The 21513-nt window shown below is 38.1% G+C and overlaps 1 protein-coding gene across 1 annotated transcript in view; it reads right to left on the bottom strand.

The window, feature by feature from the left end:
• LOC129436865 (meiosis inhibitor protein 1-like) overlaps nt 1-21513 on the bottom strand; it is a 28609-nt gene that overhangs the window by 6387 nt on the left and 709 nt on the right. The window contains exons 3-16 of the mRNA XM_073857877.1: nt 11730-11780; nt 9167-9234; nt 8971-9076; nt 6024-6227; nt 5731-5846; nt 5120-5234; nt 4464-4580; nt 4247-4346; nt 2701-2835; nt 2449-2592; nt 2212-2347; nt 2020-2131; nt 1148-1208; nt 601-695 (exon numbers count right to left, since the gene is read on the bottom strand). Of these exons, the coding sequence (XP_073713978.1) occupies nt 601-695; nt 1148-1208; nt 2020-2131; nt 2212-2347; nt 2449-2592; nt 2701-2835; nt 4247-4346; nt 4464-4580; nt 5120-5234; nt 5731-5846; nt 6024-6227; nt 8971-9076; nt 9167-9234; nt 11730-11780 (1560 nt within the window). The remainder of the gene's footprint in view (nt 1-600; nt 696-1147; nt 1209-2019; nt 2132-2211; nt 2348-2448; nt 2593-2700; nt 2836-4246; nt 4347-4463; nt 4581-5119; nt 5235-5730; nt 5847-6023; nt 6228-8970; nt 9077-9166; nt 9235-11729; nt 11781-21513) is intronic.

The following is a 21513-nucleotide window of genomic DNA, read 5'->3' as shown; positions in this document are numbered from 1 at the left end:
CTCCTCCAGTATACACTCCACATGAGCTGTACAAAACACACAACAACACTGATATTATACACACAAACACACACTCCTCCAGTATACACTCCACATGAGCTGTACAAAACACACAACAACACTGATATTATACACACAAACACACACTCCTCCAGTATACACTCCACATGTGCTGTACAAAACACACAACAACACTGATATTATACACACAAACACACACTCCTCCAGTATACACTCCACATGAGCTGTACAAAACACACAACAACACAAATATTATACACACACAATTCTGTAGAGGCAATGTATTTTTTACTATAAAAACTGTTGTGTATATTCTCTTCCCCTAACCTACCCCAGTCATTAACCCAAACCATCACAGAAACCTGTTGGCAGTCTTTAATTGATGATAAACTACCATGTAGTATGTTGTTAAGACCTTCAGTTTACTTCCTTTGTCCCCACAACCATGTTTATAGCATAGTAAACATGTAATTATACACTATTCATATACAAACCCACTGATACACACACACACACACACACACACACACACACACACACACACACACACACACACACACACACACACACACACATTACTTTGAAGTTGACTGGTCTCAGTGTATATCTGGGAAAATAAATGCGTGCAAAGTTTCAACAGGAAATCACAGCAGACCAAGTTCAGGAAAGAATTTCTGAAAAAAAAAAATCACACATTTCAAACACGAGCTGTTAAACACAATCACTGCATGTGTGTGTGTGTCTGTGTACATGTTAATTAAGAAGATAAATGATCTTGACATGACATAAATCAATGAGAGTTTATGAGGAACTCATAATATAATGAAAGTAACTTTAGGGCGGTTTCCTGGACAGGGTTTAGATTAATCCAGGACTAGGCTTTAGTTATATTAGGACATTATATTCGTTGTTTTACAAACATACTTTACAATTAACACTACAGGTGTGCAGACAAAACAATAGCACTGCTATAAGTTAAGATATATATATGTTCAGTGTGAGGTGTTTTTACATTAAGGCAGCTCAAATCTCATGCATTTTAATCTGGGACTAAGATAAACCCTGTCTGAGAAACCGACCCTGTGTGTGTGTGTGTGTGTGTGTGTTTGTGTGTGTGTGTTAGGACCTGTTTTCTGAACACTGTTGAGCTTTGATCTGTAGAGTCAGTCTGATAAAACCAGATGAAGCTGAGAGAGAAAGAGATGATGTTAGTCTCCATCCAACAACTTAACCCCTTTGGGTTCACAGACAAGGCTTAAGGTTAGTCCTAGACTAAACACACGTTTGAGCTGTCTCAACAGAAAAGAACAGATCTTAAAATAATCCAGTGCCATTGATTTGTCTCAACATACACACAAGTAATGTTTTTTTCACAAGCATGTTTATAAAAGATCTTAATATAACTAAAGGTCTAGTCCTGACATGAGCTAAACCTTGTCTGTGAAACCAGTCACGGATATTTGAAATGAAAACCTCAGACCAGAAGACACAAATAAATAACACAACACTTGCAAATGCTCCCTACTCTGTTCTGAAGATAAAAACTGAATGTTTATGACAGAAGTGTTTTTATCAGAGATCTCCAGTTAACTACTGTAGAAAGATGACGCATGTTCAGACTGACAAAGCATTTAAGAGATTTACTTCATCAGTACATTTACTTAAAACCCACAACCTTTGCGCTGCTAACATGATCCTTTACCAAATGAACTACAGGAGCACTAAAATTGTCTTCTATACAACTTTTAGCTTTGCTTCTCAGTAGCTGTTGTATATTTATGTTGAGGCCAGATCTGGACACATGACCCCAATATCTACATCTCATTGGTCAGCGAGTTACTTATCCCCATCACAAATAAAATAAAATAACCATCATCCCAAAATAAAACATTACACATCACAGTCTACATTTCTGCACTAGTGAAAATTCTGATGTTTTTTTCTGGGTTCTGTGCTGTCTCTCATTATCTTTCACCTTTGACCTCTGTCTCATCTCACCGAGTTTCCTGGAGAAAGACGCCATGTGAGCAGGACATAAAGAAAACTGATGAGACAAAATCGACAGCAAGACCTGCAGAAGCTGTGGAGAGGAGAGACGCTCACACACTCTCTACACACAAACACACACACGCATGAAACAATGATGTGTACAGAGAGATAAGGATCTGTGTGTTTTTGTGTGTTACTCACAGTAACAGTAGGGATGCAGGTTGTATCACAGCAGTGGAGCAGATACACACACAGAGTCTCCAGTGTGACCGGCTGTTGTGAAGATGAACACACACTATCATTCACACTACACTCACACAGATACACTTCAGCCAACCTACACGCAAACATGCACACACACACAAAATGTGACCTTTATTCATCAGTTCCTCTTTAATACATTGAGTTGTGTTGTTGTGTTGTGTGTTTGTTTCTGACCTGCAGGCTGCATCAATGCATGTGAGAGTCTGCAGTAAAAATCCTCCTGCTTTCACTGACTGATGATCAGAACATTTACACATCACAGCTGACATCATTCTCATGATGTCTGAGAACTGAACCGGACTGGACTGATGATGAGGTCTGTATACACAAACACAAAAATATTACAGTGACAAACACGAAACCTCTTATTCATCTTCCTCACTGAGGGTTGCTTTATGAACCTGCATGCGTGTGTGTGTGTGATACCTGAGGAGCAAAGCAGCGGCTCGTACCGCAAGCATAGACACCTGCAGACAGGAGGAGGCCACGCCCTTAATGATGACATCAACAACTGCAGAAAACTCACATCCTGTTGGGAATAGACACACACCTGCAGGCTGCCTGCGTGCGCACACACCCACACATACAGACACACACACACACACACACACGCAGAGTTCAGTTCTCAGATCCAAGTCCATCAGAACCTTTGCAGACGTTCAATTCGTGTGTGTATCTGTATATATATATGTGTGTGTGTGTGTGTGTGTGTTTGTGTGTGTGTGCGTTAGGGGTGTGCAAAAAAATCGATTCACATTTGAATCGCAATTCAAGCTTTGCCGATTTAGAAACGATTCATAGAATTCCAAAAATCGATTCATATATTTTTCTGTAATGCCGTGTTACTATTGTCCTGAAATGAGTTTATCTCATTATTCCCATAGATGGCGCTGCGTCGAATTCACACTGACGCCTGCACACTGTTTCCCACACATTGACTTACTTATGGGTGCGCTACCTAGGTATATTAACAAGTGACTTCGATGTGCGTTCACATGCTCTCTTTTTCTCAATGAATTGGGATACGACGCGAAAAAGCTCGTGTCACATTGTATCCTTCATGTTTCTGAACTTGAGCAGAGTTTTACCATAAGAGGACTTCACGGAGCACCCGCGGCCCGTTTGGTTCCGGGTTTGTATTTGAAATGGTCAGTCGGGTCATAGTTAAATTACTTCGGGTCCCAAGTCTGATAAATATTGTGTGTAAAACCCGAGTCGATCGGAGAATGGCCGTGAGTGCTACCGCGCTAAAGCTCACGTGCAGTTTCAGCGTGCCAAAGTCACGACCACGCGCTGGATTTTCTTTCTCCCATCTTTTTTATACTATTATCATTAATAAACCATATCTTTTCTAAAATCTAAAAAGTTTGCCCAGAGATGGTAGCAAAAAGACAATGCTAAGCCTATTGCACTAAATGGGCAAAACTCAAACTGACTCAAGATTTACAAAATGCAAAGCTGTAATGTAAAGTCCCCTGTCACTGGGACAACAAGTAAACTTTTGAATCTAAAATAATGAGTGGACTTAACTTTTTTTAATCGGCAAGAGAGAAATAAAAAGAGAGGCACTTTTCCTGCTTCTGCTCTATCTAATAGAAATTATAACCATTATAACACCAGTCACATTTACCTGCACTGTCTATCATTAATATACTATATTATTGTATTTAATAGAGTTTGATAAAAGGGGTCATCTAATTGCTTCATAACAGTTTTTATTTTTGCATAAAGACATAAAGTAATATCAAACTAAATTTAATTTGTTGTGTTTCTTTTCTTTAAAATTGTATATCTACTACAATCAGTCACATAGGAAAAATGAAACATTTACATACTGTGAATCGTTTTTGAATCGAAAATCGATTTTGAATCGAACCTTGAGCCTAAAAATTCGGAAACGAATCATGAAATTTTCTGAATCGTGCACCCCTAGTGTACGTGTGTATATGTGTGTGTGTGTATGCGTGTATACCTGTCTAAGATGGCTGTCAGTAGCTCAAGTCCTTGTTTCTGAACCTCAGTATTGGATTTTCCCAGAGTCTCATTCAGACAGCGCACTAATGACTCAATGCCTAACACAAACACACAGATAGAGTAACAGATGATATTTCTCTTCAGATCTGAGGTCTGTGAGTGTAGACCTGACTCTGTATTATAGAGTAAAGTTTAAATACAACACAAACTCTTACCGTACACAGAGTGACACTGTGAGAAGAACTGAGGATCTTCAGACATCAACAGCAGACACTTAAAGATCCACCACAACATCATCTCACTGCTACTACACACACATTCAAACAGAAACTCTGACACACACACACAAATATAATAACTCATAATGACAGTATAAACAGTTTGAATCCAGATTAAGATAAAGTAGCTCTAAATGAAAGAATCAATAAATGTTGTGACAGATTCATCTCAAAGTCATGGTACGTTCACATCAGACACGAATGAAGCATTAAATGAGAAATAAGAAACAACAATGGAGGACAAAATCATCGTCGCTGTATGTGGACACCCAGAGCTGTAAGACACGTCTTCGTATTTTTTAAATAAAAATGATCTTGCTTGGAAGAAAGTAAGTGAGAAGGTCGGACAATCTGTTGAGTTGTAAAAAACGCACTCTTTACTTAATATATAAACTATAAATATAAACATACTGAGACTACAAGCTAGCTAAATGATAAATTGAGCATAAATCATGCAAATGACACAAACTTCACACGTGAATGACACAAGTTAAGTCAAAATGTTCAAGTGTCCAACTTTGTGCGAATAGGGCAATAACTTCATTTCATTTGTGTCTGGTGTGAACACACAGTCAGATTGATCATGATCTCACCGGGTAAATCTGCCTGAATGAAGGAGGAACTGAAGCGAGCTGGAGAGTGACTCAGTATTGCACACACACAATGAATAGACACCACCTGTAGAGACTCCTGACTGCTCATCAACAACTACACACACAAACACACACAATTACATTGTTACTTTTTGTGTATTTTACATTATTTCCTTTCATAAAGCTGCTTTGCAACAGTGTAAACTGTGAAAATACAAATAAATGTGATCTGCATAAGGTCCATCATTGTAGCTTCACACAGAACTGAACTGATGAAGATTTATTCAATTTACATTTTTATTTGTTTATGTTTTCAGTTCTTTAATTCTCAAACAAAAGTGCTCAGCAAACACGACAACAGATTTCATGTGAGCCCAACTGTTTGTTTTTGTGTAATATTGATGAATGTCCCTGCATCCAAAATCACATACTGTAAAGTATCTACTCATCAACAGTCCCTAACAGTATCTATATAGCATGAATATGGGTAGTGTGAATGAAACGCAGATATAGTACATATAGTAAGTACATCATTGTTTACAGAAATTTTGGACGCAAGGTCTGTGTGAGTTTGTTTGTGTGTGTATGTGTGTGTGTGTGTGTGGTCTGACCTTCTTTATAATGAGAGGCAGTGGTTGGTATGGTAGATGATGTTTTTCACTGCATTCACCCAAACTCATCAACACACAAACAACATCAGAGTACTGCAACATCTGCTTCAGGACCCCTGAATAACAACACACACACACACACACACACACACACACACACACACACACACACACACACACACACACACACACACACACACACACACACACACACACACACAATCAAAGTACTGCAATGTATGCTTGAGACCTCCTGAATTACAAACACAATCATCTGTTTTTGTGTGTCTTACCGAGACAGTTGATGGTGAGTGCAGTTGTTTGTGTATCTGATAGTGTGTGTAGCAGTAACACACACATGTTGTCCCGGTGTGTGTTTGGCAGTGTGTGGACTGCAGTGACTGAGCTCCAGATTTTTAACAGCACATAACACACAGCGACCTTCACCTCCTCATCTGAGACCAGTAAGCCTTCACACACACAATCTAATACACACACTGTACAAACACAAACACACAATAAAAACCCACAAATCTTGTGTAATTAGTTTATGATATAATATGTTGTCTAAATCTAAAAACAATCATATAAATTAAGTTTTCAAGTCAAATATTATAAGGTCCCCTAGTAGTGGATAATTATATAATAGGCTTTATTTATGCCCAGCTGCACTACTTCCTGAACTTCAGCCAGCTCCTTGTTTCCTGTCTGCCATTATTGGACAAACTGATTAATCCAGGTGTGCCTGACCTCAGTAGTCACAACAACAATAATCAGACACACCTGGATTAATCAGTTTGTCCAATAATGGCAGACAGGAAACAAGGAGCTGGCTGAAGTTCAGGAAGTAGTGCAGCTGGGCATAAAGCCTATTACTGAAGTGCCTATCAGCGTGTGTAAAGAATCACATTAACAGGTTTAAAAAGTTACACAGAAACTCCCTCATGGGTTTAAAAGCAGAAATGTTATTATTGAATTAAATCAGGGCTCGCAACATTTCTAAATCCCTGGTAGCCCTTCGGGTAGGTACTCTTCAATTTTTGGTAGCCTGAATAAAAAAATATATATATTGTTTAATGTAGAATATTGATAAATGCCGGATTTCCATGCAAGCCAACTGTTCCTGCCCATCCCAGCTAACAATTTTTGGTTCCCAAAACGTTCACCTAATGTTAGCTTTTGGTTTCCTGAACGTTATTTTCCAAGGTTTGTTTTTAGTTAGCCAGGAAAGTTTTCTTTAAGAAAATAGAAGGTTATTTTTAGGTTAGCTTAACGTTCCCCTAACGTTAGAAAAATTCAATTATTCTATTACTGAAATATTATGTGAATGTATTATAACAGGTTCTTTTTAATAAAAATACCTCAACACATCACACATTGTACTTATAGAAGACTTAATACAGACATTTATATAAACATTTAATTCACTTTAGGTTAACAGATCTTACCACAGCAGTTTAGCTGCCTCTCCGTTATTACAGTTTTTCTCAATTGCTTTGGCTCAATTCTCAAATGAAAATTTTATTTTCCAAAACGATAAGATCAGATCTCTAAACAATTAGCTTATTGTTCACATCAGATTGGAATTTCTTATTGATTTGAGCAAATTGCAAATGCTTTGGCACATGTGTGCAAACAATAAGTACAACCGTCTGCAGTTTGCCCAACAACTAATTGCATATGGCTTGTTGATCAAAACTGATGAGTCAATTCTCACTTAAACTGTCAAACTCTTCACAACTTCTCAATCATTTGTCATCGTGTACGCCATCACATTCAAAACGATCCATTCACTTATCAAAAACTACTAAACATGCATGTACATTCCATAAATATCTGACATTGATATTGTTTGTAATGTCTGCTTCATTGGAGATTTTTTCCCTGGTGCATGGCAATGGAAAACATAAGATGTGATGTGGATGAAAATCTTTGGCCTGACCAACAAGAGCGACAGGATGTCCAACAAGAATAATTCGTTTCTCATTGAGGTTATTTTGTAGTTATTTTCGATTATATATTTTTTGTAACATAGGAAATATGAAATGTACAGCAATTGGACAAGCAAGATTTCAGTTTAAATGTAATACACATACAAAAAATAAATGAAGTGAATAAATAGAAATGTTCATTTACTTTTTTTCTATGTACTGTTGACTCTTCTCAATTATTACGATTTTTTTATGAAACCTTATTTTCTATGGTGGACTTTCATGGTGAAAAAACAACTAAACATTTTGACCAGTGTTGCTCACACGATGACAAAAATACTTTATATTTTGGTGCCCTTGGCCAAATTACTGACAAGATAACTAGGTTTTGAAGCATGAATAAAATGTTTTGGGTGTGTAACTTCATTTTGCAGACATGCAATTAAGTTCTGAAGTTCCAGCAAACAGTTGTGACATTTGCACTCACAGTTTAGAGAATAATAAGACTGTTGCGAAAAATGTGCCAAAGCAATTGAGAAAAACTGTAAAATTTACAACAATCAAAAGCTTCTAACATCATCCTTTCATATAGATGGAAATCACAAAAATATATATTTTCGTTCTCACATATTTAAGTTACTAAATGAAGAAAGAGAAATAAGAAATAGCTAGATGTTATACTGAGGTAAAACGAAATGTAAAATTTACTTTAGCTAAACAGATCAGTTTAATGATTTAGCCGCCTAACTCTCCTTTACACAACAATCAATCAAAAGCTTGTAACATCATATATAGCTACACGTGTCAAATCTATCTACTAAATGAAGAAAGAGAAAAAAGAAATGCTAAAACAATGTTCCGTTCGCACTTTTCGCAGAGCACAAGATCAAGCGCTTAGGTGAAGAGCGGAGCCGGGAGAAGCGCGTGCAGAGGAGCGCGCATATCAAACATTAACAACAAAGGTTTAATTATGCTTTCACTTTATTTCCTGACAGTTTCACTTGTTACGTGAGGATAGAAATGACCGACAAGATGACGCCGTACATACCAGGCTACCTAACAAAATCTGAGAGAATGCAAAAACATTGAAGTTTTTTTCCTCCCTAAGATAGTCAGACGAGCAGAGCGGAGATACATTTTGGTAGCCTGACGGGAATTTGCAATAGCCCCGGGACGTCAGGCTTGCGATTTTGCGAGCCCTGTAAATTATATTAAATATAAGAGGTAATGTAATGTTGTTTTTACTTTTTTCGAGAGAGCTTCTGTTTAAGGTAAGTGATATAAAACATGTCTTATAACACAGTCTTACAGTGGCTGGAGGTCAGCGTTTGACTCAGACCAGGATGAGAATCCAGCAGTTTTCCCAAAAACATGAAGGATGTTAGAGAAGCATTCAGCCTGCTCCTATCACTCAACTGAGAAAGAAAGATAACCAATTACAACAAAAGAGTCAAGACATCAGCACATTACTGTATATGTGTGTGTGTGTGTGTGTGTGTGTGTACCTGCGAGTGTATCTTATCTAAGATGACGTGTAAAAGCTGTGGGCGATCTAATGACATCTGCAACAGTACTGAAACACAAACACACATCATTACACACTAACTGCACATGTTATATGCAGAGGTGTCAAGTAACGAAGTACAAATCGTTACTTAAGTAGTAATTGTGGGTATTTATACTTTACTGGAGTAATTCTTTTCAGACGACTTTTTACTTCTACTCCTTACATTTTCACGCAATTATCTGTACTTTCTACTCCTTACATTTTAAAAATAGTCTCGTTACTCCCATTTAATTTTGGCTTGTTTTCATTCCGGTTTGAAAAAATATGTTTTGTTCAACGGCGCTGCACAGATTGAACGACGAAAACAAGTACAGCGAGAGCAATTAGAAAACATGCGTAGCAGTCTGCTCTCACGATACTTTGATATCATACGCCATCCGTTTGCACAGTAAAGCATCACAATTGATGGACAGCTACTGTATCCCTGGGAACACACCGCATTCTGTCTTCAAATGGAAAAGAAAAGTCCAAAATAAAAGTCGTGCATCACTTTCAGGGTCAGTTCACATTCACAAGCCTGTGTAAATGTATACCTTTTTGCTGCTGACATCTGCAACTCATTTGCCTTATTTAAATAGTATAACAATGTACTAATTTATATCATGTAACTTCAATTGTTTAAATGACATTGTGCTGCGTTGCGTTTTGAAGCATTGTAAAGGTATCTATGCTAAAACATTTGTTGTTCTGTATATGCTAATAACTACAATAAATTATTATTTGAATTATCAAAACCTGCTTAACTGAATGCTTGAGTGTTAAATCAATCAAACAACTGTATTATTAGCCTCTTTCACACAGTATTCTGGTAAATTACCATGAATTTACCAGAATGAATTTACCAGTAAATACAAAAATGTGCTGTTCACACATGCAGTGACGTACCATCTTTTTACCAGTAAGACATCATTCACACATCAGTATCAAAATACCGGTAAATTCGGAGAGAAAGCGGAAGTTACCGGGGGCGCGCGGCCGGCGAGCTCCGTCCGTGTCGTATTTGTAAACGGCGGGTTATGACTTAATATCCACGGTCCGTATTTTGTTGTTTTCACATCTGTGGCAAACGGTCGCGAAGTTGCTCGTGACCAAACAACATTGCGTTAGGCGGCGTCAAACGGAACCTGCGCGTTTGTACATTAGGCTTCACAGATGGTGTGCTAAAGGACGTCGGCAATTTGGCAATTAGATGGTAAGCTGTTTTAAACAACTTTGGTGAAGAAATGTGGATGTTAACTTCAGGTGTGCTCGACTTTTAAGCAACATGTGTGTGGAAACGTCCGTAAACAGTCTGGGGGAAACCGCGTCACCTGTATAAAAAACTTTCTGATTGACCCGCCCGATCTGTCAGCGCGGTCTGACGTCATCTAAATGCCGGTAATGCTATATTTTTCGTTTACACAAAGCGCTTACCGGCAAATTACCGTTAATCTTACAACCTGTCTTACTGGTAAATTGGGAGCACTGATTTACCGGAAAGGTTCTGTTCACACATGACATGTTAACTGCAATTTAAGAGTAAATTACCAGTAAAGACTTTATGTGTGAAAGGGACTATTGACAACATAACCATACATACCAACTTTTGCTCTTGTTAATAGACACCTGCTGTATTCTTAAAGCTGGCTTTTAATTTACTTTTTTATTTCATTAACTACACACGTACAGATGCAGTAATACAGGCTATAATATATAATTGTATATTTGTAAATGTCGTTTGTGTTGCTGTCAAAATACAATTATAAATGATATCAGTAGCATTTTAATAAACATTTTTAACTAAAGGGGGCACCACAGGGCACCAATTTTGCCAGCAGCGGCCCTGCTCTGAAGTTTGACCATTACAATTATATACTATTACAATACTTATAGGCAACTATAGTCATCATATCTTCCATACACATATGGTTCTTTAATATATTTGCATGATTGTACTAAATTGCATTTCTTTTTTAATTGGCATATGCGGCTGAAACAGGTAGCCTAGTGCATCCCAAATTGTTTAAATTAACATTTTAATAAAACGCTACACTCTAAGTTTTGTGTTATCCTATTAAACACATTATGTGTCATTTAGTGTTGATTTTGCGTTCAAATAAATAAAAGGGACAACACAAGATGTGTTAAAACAACACGTCATTGATGTGTTGTCCTTAACTAGACACATGATGTGTTATTTGAACACATTAGTTTTAAGAGTGTATAGTCATTATGGCCTTTAGTTTTTTTAGTAGGTAGGGTAGTGCACAATAGGCCCTTGTGGCGCGGCCTAGACATTTTTCCTTAATGGCATTTTTTTCCTTACATTACTTTTACTTTTATACTTTAAGTAGTTTTGAAACCAGTACTTTTACACTTTTATTTGAGTAAAAAGCTTGAGTTGATACTATAACTTCTACTTAAGTAATGAATGGGAATACTTTTGACACCACATGTTATATGTTACCTGTAGTTTATTATAATAATACACATAGACAACAAATGTGTGAATGATTCCTCACCTTCTACTGTCTGATCCAGCAGTGTTGAATCCACACAACAGGACAACATTCCTACAACACAAACACACTCATTTACATATACTGTGGACTCATATAGACCAATGTAGTGTTGAGCAATATGCCCCATTGTGAGATCGTCCTATCATCAGCCTGTGAGATCGACGATACATGACAGTATCAGGGGGCGGTGCAATATCTAGGCACTTGATTGGTGGACAAAAGAAGAAGCTGACTTACTCTGAGCACGTCATTAAAGGTCAAAATCATAACAATAACAATGACGTAGATTAATGACGCTCTGAAGCAGCAGGGAATTATCAGGGGGGCAGGGTTTCATATTTCACCGTAAGTTTTCTAAGATTGTTATTCACGCCGGCACGAATGACACCAGACTCCGCCAGTCGGAGATCACCAAAGATACTATTAAAGAGGTGTGTGAAATTGCAAAAACAATGTCAGACAATGTAATTTGCTCTGGTCCCCTCCCCGCCTACCGGGGGGATGAAACTTACAGTAGATTAGTGTCTCTTCATGGCTGGATGTCAAAGTGGTGCCCTCAGCATAACGTAGGGTTTATAGACAATTGGAAGCATTTCCGGGGAAGACCTGACCTGCTAAAGAGAGATGGCCTCCATCCGTCTCCGGAAGGAAGTGCTATACTCTCTAGAAATCTGACCAATAGTCTTACTTTTGATATTGTCTGACTATCCAGGGCCCAGGTCAGGAAACAGACAGATCGGCTTACCCATCAGTCTGTTAGCTGCCTTGACATGTCAAGATCACATATATCCCAGCACATAGAGCCTTTTTTAACAGAGTACCAACACATATCGACTGTGTCTGTTCCTCGAACAAATAAATACAGAGCACCGTTTACCTCGTCTCGTACAAATCTTATTAACATAAAACTAGAACATAATACATTAACAGATGAAACTCAAAGGTTAAAATTCGGCCTTCTTAACATTAGATCACTTACCAACAAAGAACCAATTATCAATGAAATAATTACTGACCAAAACTTAGATGCACTCTGTTTAACAGAAACCTGGCTTAAAGCAGACGATTACACCAGTTTAAACGAATCCACCCCACAAGACTTTTATTATTATAAACATGTTCCTCGTCTAATAGGGAGAGGGGGTGGTGTAGCTACAATATACAATAAAATATTCAAAGTAAACCATAAATCCCACCTAAAATTTAATTCGTTTGAAATAATACTGTTAAATATGAAAATAACTGATCGCAACAACAAACGACTTTCGTTCATTTTAGCTACCATATATAGGCCTCCAGGCCACCACACAGATTTTCTTAAAGAAATAGCAGACTTCCTATCTGAGCTTACAGTCACTGTAGATAAAGCTCTTATCGTTGGTGATTTTAATATCCATGTGGATAATCCAAAAGATGCATTAGGACGTGCGTTTATGGATGTTCTAAATTCTCTCGGCATTAAACAAAACGTGTCAGGGCCCACGCATACTCGTAATCACACACTAGACTTAATTCTGTCACTCGGACTCAATATTAATGACATCGAAATATCACCCCAGAGCGATGCCGTTTCAGACCATTGCCTTGTGTCATGCACAATACTTCTAGATAGGACCGCTCAGCCTACAACATGCTACAGATTAGCCAGAACAATAATTTCCACCACTAAAGATAGCTTTATAAGCACTCTTCCAGACCTGTCTCAAATGAAACATGTAGCAGATAATCGTGAAGATCTAGATATTATAATAGAAAACCTGAACAACGTCTGCTCTAGCACGTTGGATGCCGTTGCTCCCATTCGAAAAAAGAGAATCAAAGAAAAACCGCCAGCTCCATGGTATGACCATCATACTGCAGCCCTTAAAAAAGTAGCTAGAAAAATGGAAAAAAACTACCGAAGCACAAAGTTAGAGGTATGGCGTTCAGCATGGAAAGAGAGTGTTCAACACTACAGACAGGCTATTAAAACTGCCAGATCTACCTATCTCAGTACGCTTATTAAAGAAAATCATAACAACCCTCGTTTTCTATTTAGCACAGTTGCGAAACTGACAAGAAACAAAGAACAAACAGAAACCAATAGTAAACTCCAACACAATAGTGATGACTTCATGAACTTCTTTACTAACAAAATTATGTTTATTAGGGAAAACATAGAAACTACGCAAGCAGCCATCACTCTACCCAATAGTACATTTTCCACTAGATTACCAAACGAACATCTTGAGTCATTTAATCCTACTACAATAGAAGAGCTCTCTAAACTAGTAACGTCATCCAAATCATCGTCCTGTATACTAGACCCCGTTCCCACAAAATTACTAAAAGAGGTATTTCATGTAGTGTCAGACACGGTACTTAATATCTTTAACTCATCTCTAGAATTAGGATACGTTCCAACAGCTTTCAAACTAGCAGTTATTAGACCGCTCATTAAAAAGCAAAACCTTGACCAGGGAGATCTTAATAACTTTAGACCAATCTCAAATCTACCTTTTCTTTCTAAAATATTAGAAAAAGTAGTGGCAAGCCAGCTACGCACATTCGTAGAAAATAATAATACACATGAAAAGTTCCAATCAGGATTCAGGCCCCACCATAGCACAGAGACAGCGCTGCTTAGAGTTACAAATGACCTCCTATTAACATCCGATCGTGGTGAAATCTCAATCCTTATATTACTAGAGCCTTTGACACAATAGATCACACAATCTTACTCAATAGACTAGAAAACTATGTTGGCATCAGTGGTCAGGCGTTAGCCTGGTTCAGATCGTATCTAACCAATCGATATCACTTTGTTTATGTAAATGAGGAAGAGTCATATCACTCCCCCGTTAAATACGGCATTCCTCAGGGATCAGTTCTAGGCCCTATCTTATTCTCGTTATATATGTTACCTCTAGGAGACATTATCAGAAAACATAACATAAGTTTTCACTGCTATGCGGATGATACCCAGCTTTACATCTCGTCGCATCCTAGCGAAACCCACCAGTTTTCTAAGCTAACAGACTGCATTAGTGATATTAGGGACTGGATGGCACAAAACTTTCTTATGCTAAACTCCAATAAAACAGAGATACTTATTATTGAACCGAATCGCTACAAACATATGTCAGATTACAAGTTGCCCATAGATGGCTGCACGGTGGTGCCATCTTCCACGGTTAAGAATTTAGGCGTAATGTTCGACAGCAATCTATCTTTTGATAGTCATATCGCCAACATCTGCCGCACAGCATTCTTCCATCTTAGAAATATCTCAAAACTACGCCATATGCTGTCTGCATCAGACGCAGAAAAGCTTATACATGCTTTTATGACCTCTAGAATAGACTATTGTAACTCGTTACTCGGGGGATGCCATGCAAATCAGGTAAACAAGCTACAGCTGGTTCAAAACGCCGCCGCAAGAGTGCTTACTCGATCTAAAAAGTATGACCACATCAGTCCAATTCTGGCATCTTTACACTGGCTACCAGTTATATATCGTATACAATTTAAAATATTACTAATCACCTACAAAGCCTTAAATGGCCTAGCGCCTTCGTATATTAAAGAACTACTATCAGAATACAATCCATCACGTAAACTGCGCTCACAAAATTCTGGTCACTTAATTATCCCTAGAATATCAAAAGTGTCTAAAGGTGGTAGATCCTTTTCCTACTTAGCCCCTAAGCTCTGGAATGATTTACCAAATAATGTTCGAGTATCAGACACAGTCGATCAATTTAAATCTAAACTTAACACATTCTTCTTTAACAAAGCATTCACATAAAATGTCCAGTAAATGTACATTTCCCGCAGTAGTTAGTTTGTCTAGAACAAAGCACTCACATACCTCATATGGGTAATATACTATTGCCGCAATAGTTAGCCTGTCTGGAACCGAGCCGACTTGAACCACTATAATGTTTGACACTTGCATTGCATGCGAACGGCCCCTACGCTAATAGAATTCTGCTTTGTCTCCCTGTCTCGTCCTCAACCACGAGGACCATGAGACAAACAGACCCAGTTCCGGTTGCTGTGAAGATCATTGCATCACTGATCCACTGGCTGTCCTTCAACGTGATGACCAGCCGATGCCCGACCAACGACCACCGGCTAAACCAGTTTAATTCGCTTACCCGCCTCCTATCCCTACCGTTTCTATATATATATATATAAATATATATTAATTCCTCCCAAGGGTTTTTGTCCTTCTAGGACTTTTTCCCATTGGGTTTTTTTTCCTAGAGGGTTTTTAATCCCAGGGAGAGTCAGCCAACTTTGGCTTAACTTAGCACTTTACAGTATACGTTACATTATTAATATGCTCGCTTGTACGGTTTAACCGCTTTCTCTACTTCTTATATTATCTATTGATTTTCTGTGTTCTCCTCTACATCTTCTCATGTAAAGCTGCTTTGCAACAATTAACACTTGTGAAAAGCGCTATATAAATAAAATTGAATTGAATTGAATTGAATTTCACTGAAGCATCCCTGGGCACCACCATTAGTTAGCGGACCCCCACCTGATGTTAGCATTCCATTGACTCCCATTCATTTTGGCGTCACTTTGACATCGAATAACTTTACATCTAAGGCAACTGACGGAGTAACAGAGAGAACGAGCACAGCGCCCCACCCCTGCGCGGGCACTCTCTGTCTTCAGTTCTGTCTTTACTCTCTCCCTCACAACAAAATCAACTGATCCTAATTGTAGTTTTTTAAAAGTTATGTGAAATTCTAAACAACGTGCAATGCGACACTGGGAAACTACAACTCCCATGAGCACTCCCTGCACCCAGCGTAACGCACAATTGAGACCGTTTGTTGAGACGCACGCACGATCAGCGGGGAGGCTCGCGTTGCGGACCAAAGCGTAACCTTATTTACCAGAGAGAGCGCGAGAGCTGATAAATTTGCGAATGCAAAGGAGGACGCAGTCTGAGCGCATACACGTACACTTTGGGAAAGATAAAACAATTGCATGGAAGTGACTGAAGAGATTTAAAGTGCGTGCACACTCTCTGGGCAAGAGCAGCAAGAAATTCATAGCGCATACCTGAAAGCACACGTCCCAAGAAACCCGCCAGCGGAGAGGTTCGCGCATCATTTTAATGTAGGCTACTTTGGGCAAAATAATGCCCTCTCGACATTTGTCAGTCTTAAATCACTTTTAACAGAAACCATGATCAAGCTTATAAAATACAATCTGCTTAAACAAGTTGACCGTAAAATTCATGTACATGTCTTGACAGTATTTACTGCTGTTGTTAATTAATATTTAAAATGTTTATGTGTTATGTTTTCAGTTAACTTCTACACCCCTGCTCCACTTTTAATATATTCATTAGAAGTAAATCTATTATAAATATATGATATGATCTATACTGATATACCTGCTATATACCAGCTAATAAATGTAGACTTAATTTGGGTAGTCAGTCTGCACTTAAAGGATTAGTCCAAATACAGATAATTTACTCACCACAATGTCATCCAAAATGTTGATGTCTTTTTTGTTCAGTCGAGAAGAAATTATGTTTTTTGAGGAAAACATTTCAGGATTTTTCTCATTTTAATGGACTTTAACTCTTTCACCGCCAGCGTTTTAAAAAAAAGTTGTCAGCCAGCGCCAGCGTTTTTCATGATTTTCACCAAAGTTTAATGCCTTCCAGAAAATGTTTTTCTTTAAATATATAAACATACAATATACCAAATGAAAGAACAGACCCTCTGCTTTCAAACAAAAAAAGTTTAATCCTACCTTCAGTGGTTCTTTTGTAATCAGCTTTTGAATATGGGTAGATTTCTGCAAAAACACCACATTTTGAGCAAATTTTGAGATAATTCCATTTTTGTGACGGACTTTTCATAGAGATCCAATTCAGAGCGATCTTTAAAACAGACACGGACATGCAGCCACTTGCCATAGGGCAATACTTCCGGGTTTAAAAAGTTGGGGAAGGGCCACCTGGTGGATAATAGCAGTATTACGGAAAATCTCGTCATTGGCGGGGAAGCGTTTTCTCTTAATTGACGAGATACTGGCGGCGAAAGAGTTAATAGAGCTCAACACTTAATACTTAACTCAACACTTAACAGTTTTTTTCAACGGAGTTTCAAAGGACTATAACGATCCCAAACGAGGCATAAGGGTCTTATCTAGCGAAACGATTGTCATTTTTGACAAGAAAATTCTATTAAAGTCCATTAAAATGAGAAAAATCCTGGAATGTTTTTCTCAAAAAACATAATTTCTTCTCGACTGAACAAAGAAAGACATCAACATTTTGGATGACATGGTGGTGAGTAAATTATCTGTATTTTTTTTATGAAAAGGTACTAGTCCTTTAAAGGCACTCCGCAGAACTTTTTGGCCACCAGGGGGCGCTAGACATGTATTTTTCACGTCTAGCGCCCCTAGAGGCCACAAGCGCCGCGGCACTGTCGCAAAGGAAAAGAACTGTCCCACCTTAAAACTAAAAAACTAAACCTTTAAAACGCTAAATGATCAACATTTCGAGGCATCAGGGAGAAACGCAGTCATGTTACAACTTTCTGATGAGGAACTTGTGGCGGTGATACAAAAGCCGTTTCTCAATCTGAAGGTTGCAGCCTCCGGATGTCGCATTTCTAAGCTGCATACATTATCAAGACCGTCTTATTTCAGAATATTAACTATTATTAAGTTGACTATTATTCTTAGTTAATAGAAAATTGTTGTAATATGCTTATGACTTGCGAATTTAATGCTCAGTTTACCTTAATAAACCAGGCTTGATGATGTATGCAGCCTGCATATTTGACCTCCGGAGGCTGCAGCCTTCCAACTGAGAAACGACCACAAGTATTTCCTTGCCTTTTTCGGAACAAATATTGTTGCATTTTCTGCAATGGCACTCGTTTTTCCTCTCTTTTCTGTGAAAATTGTCGCTCCAAATCCAAGTAAACCGATATGTTTAGGTCTGCCTCTTTGTTATACATCACGCGAGTGACAGCGGAACGCAGCAAATGAGGAAGAGGGAAATGCTCAGATCTGATTGGTGAATGAATAGGGTTTGGTTTTACACTGTGTGAGTGTGAGCAAGTTTGACTGATAAGACATGCTGGATTAGAGGGTATCTGAGTAGAGGGAAATATATGCAAGAGAATCGCCGTTATTTAAAAAGAAGAGCGCATTTGTGTATGAATCGAGATCGTGAGTTTATATAAAAAAATTCCTTCAGGGGGAATCAAACCTGGGTCGCCCATGTCATAGGTCCATGACACTAACACGGTGCCACAGAGTCACATGATAGAAGTTGCTCTCTACACTCCTTAAGTAGCCTTAAATTTGTGTTGAGGAAGTAGAGGAAGTGACGTATGCCGTAAAGCAGTCGAATTTTGTAGTTCTTTTTGTGCTCGGGTTACTACCTGAAACCCTAAGTTTTACGAGTAAAAGCGATACAGACCCCGTCAGGCTATGGTAGACATGTCATTCAACCTATTTAAAGTTGATGCACTATCACAAGGGTCTATATTATGAAGGTTGAAAAACTACAAAGTGTCACTTTAAAAGTCAATCTGCATCTAATCTAGCTAAATAAAGTAAACTTGCTCGAATTAAAGTCAATTTAGGATGCCAAAGTCAAATTTAATCGTATAAAATTTCTTTTACCAGCAACAAAATTGTAGCCAGTGAAAATGCTAAGTGGCTATAACTTTTGAAAACAACTAGACACTTTGGCTGGTGAGGAAAAAAGTTAAGGTCAAGGCCTGATTACTTCTTAGAAGAACATACACATCTGAAATGAGAAAGTAAGTGTGCTTACCCCATTTAGCAAAAGTGTTAAGTAAAATGTATCCTTAATAATCCACAGAGTATGTATAGGCCTATGACAATGTGTAGTAAATTACCTATAAAATCGTTTACTTTAAACTTAAAGTGCTGTTATCATGTCTCACGGAAATAACAGCGCTATTTGGATATTATGGATTATACTCCCGCCTACTTTTAAAAACAAAGTTTTAACGAGTGTTTATTGGAACCTGAAGTATAATCTCATATACAGTGTGTTACGACGCAAATAGTCCTCAGTTTGTAGGCAATAAGATGTTCATGCGAAATCTGATGTAAGACTATGTATCTATATTTCAGGGATTATACGCATTTGTGGACAAAAATGGTCATTGGATTTTATTGGACTTTCATGGATCATTCACACATCTGAAACAGACTTGATTCGATTTGCGATCGTTATGTCAAACACAAAAGGTAAGAAGTCACGTTATATTTTGCATGTTGTCATCTTCTGTCACAAAATACTACATTTACGATGCTAGAGCATCTGTATCTCAAAACAGAGACCATACACTGATGCTAATCCCGTAAATTATACCTTTTAAATGTATAGTAATGTGAATAATTGTTTGTAATGTAGACCGTAGCCCAGTGTTTCTCAAACTTTTTCTGCCATTCCCCACTTTGGAGGTAGGGAAGAGTTCCAAGCCCCACCTGTCCCAATCGCCCAAACAAAATCGTAATCGGCTAGGCTTTAAGTTACCGCGTGACATTTTCTACAGTCTGATTTATTTAAGTTTTAAGCTAGGTTTATGTTTAAATGTGCCGTTTTGAGTGTATGGTCAATAAATAATTGAATTAATAGATTTTCTCCCATTTTTCACGCCCCACTTGTAATGTTCCTATTCCCCACCAGTGGGGCCCGCCCCACACTTTGAGAAACACTGTATATAGATACTTTTTTGCAGGCTAGATAGTTTGCAGCGTGGTTTCGAAAGTTAAAAAAAATATATTTAACGGCTTTATTTTACAATTCTACATGAACTAAGTGCTTTGCCAAACTAAGTGTTTTGCCAAACTAACCAAGACCGGGCCTTACCGACCCGGCTTTTCTGACGAGGCTAACGTACCCCCGAGACTCTTGTAACTTTACGGTCCGGACCTCCCACTAGCTTCTAGCAATTAGCACGCGGTCCACAAGCAGTATACATCCCCCGCCGGGTCTAAATTTCTGTCATTTGCGAAAATAATGCGTTTGAAAATGTTTTATAACAGGAATATGTTAGCATTGTCCAGGGAAAACGAGTGTACTGTTGAGACTGCTACATCACAATTTACTCTGAATCATTGTGTCATGAGTTTCTTCTCCTGGAGTGTACTTATTAGTGGTACTTTTTTGCTTGATTTGTCTGTTGGCAACATAAACCGTTAATAATAATATATAAAAACAACACAGTATGGTCTGTACTGCTCACGATACCACTGAGCATGCGCACGGGCACATGACGTTAGCAGTGGGGCGTGATCAAAGGAGCAGCAGCTCATAAATATGTAATGTCTAGCTCAAAACAGCACAATCTGAAATGCACTGAAGAGGCTACTAGAGATGGGTAACAATCTTTTCCTACAAGCTATTTCAAGCAAACAACTTTTGAAACATGCTTTATGGAACTCATACACCTATTTAACTTGTGAAAAAGCAGTCATAAGATGGGCACTTTAAACTGAAGTGAGATGAAACTAGATCAAAGCACAAAGCAAATTTTATATGGTAAACAATTACACTATTACACCTTTTAACACTACGTTTTTAATGCTGCTTTTTAACTTATATGATTATACTAAAATAATGATCAGGTCTTTGAAAAAAATGATTTTATCTTTCAAAACTATGAAAGCAAGTCGTGGAAAAGCACCGCTTTTTTGCAAAGGGGGCAAGAAAGGATAACAGAGTGACAGGTAATATCTGTGTCTGATAATTGCATAGTCTATATATAATTTG

The sequence above is a fragment of the Misgurnus anguillicaudatus genome, chromosome 19 (genome assembly GCF_027580225.2).
Source record: "Misgurnus anguillicaudatus chromosome 19, ASM2758022v2, whole genome shotgun sequence".
Classification (NCBI taxonomy): domain Eukaryota; kingdom Metazoa; phylum Chordata; class Actinopteri; order Cypriniformes; family Cobitidae; genus Misgurnus; species Misgurnus anguillicaudatus.
Note: the sequence above shows the minus strand (reverse complement) of the source record. Positions and strands in the feature narration are given on the sequence as shown.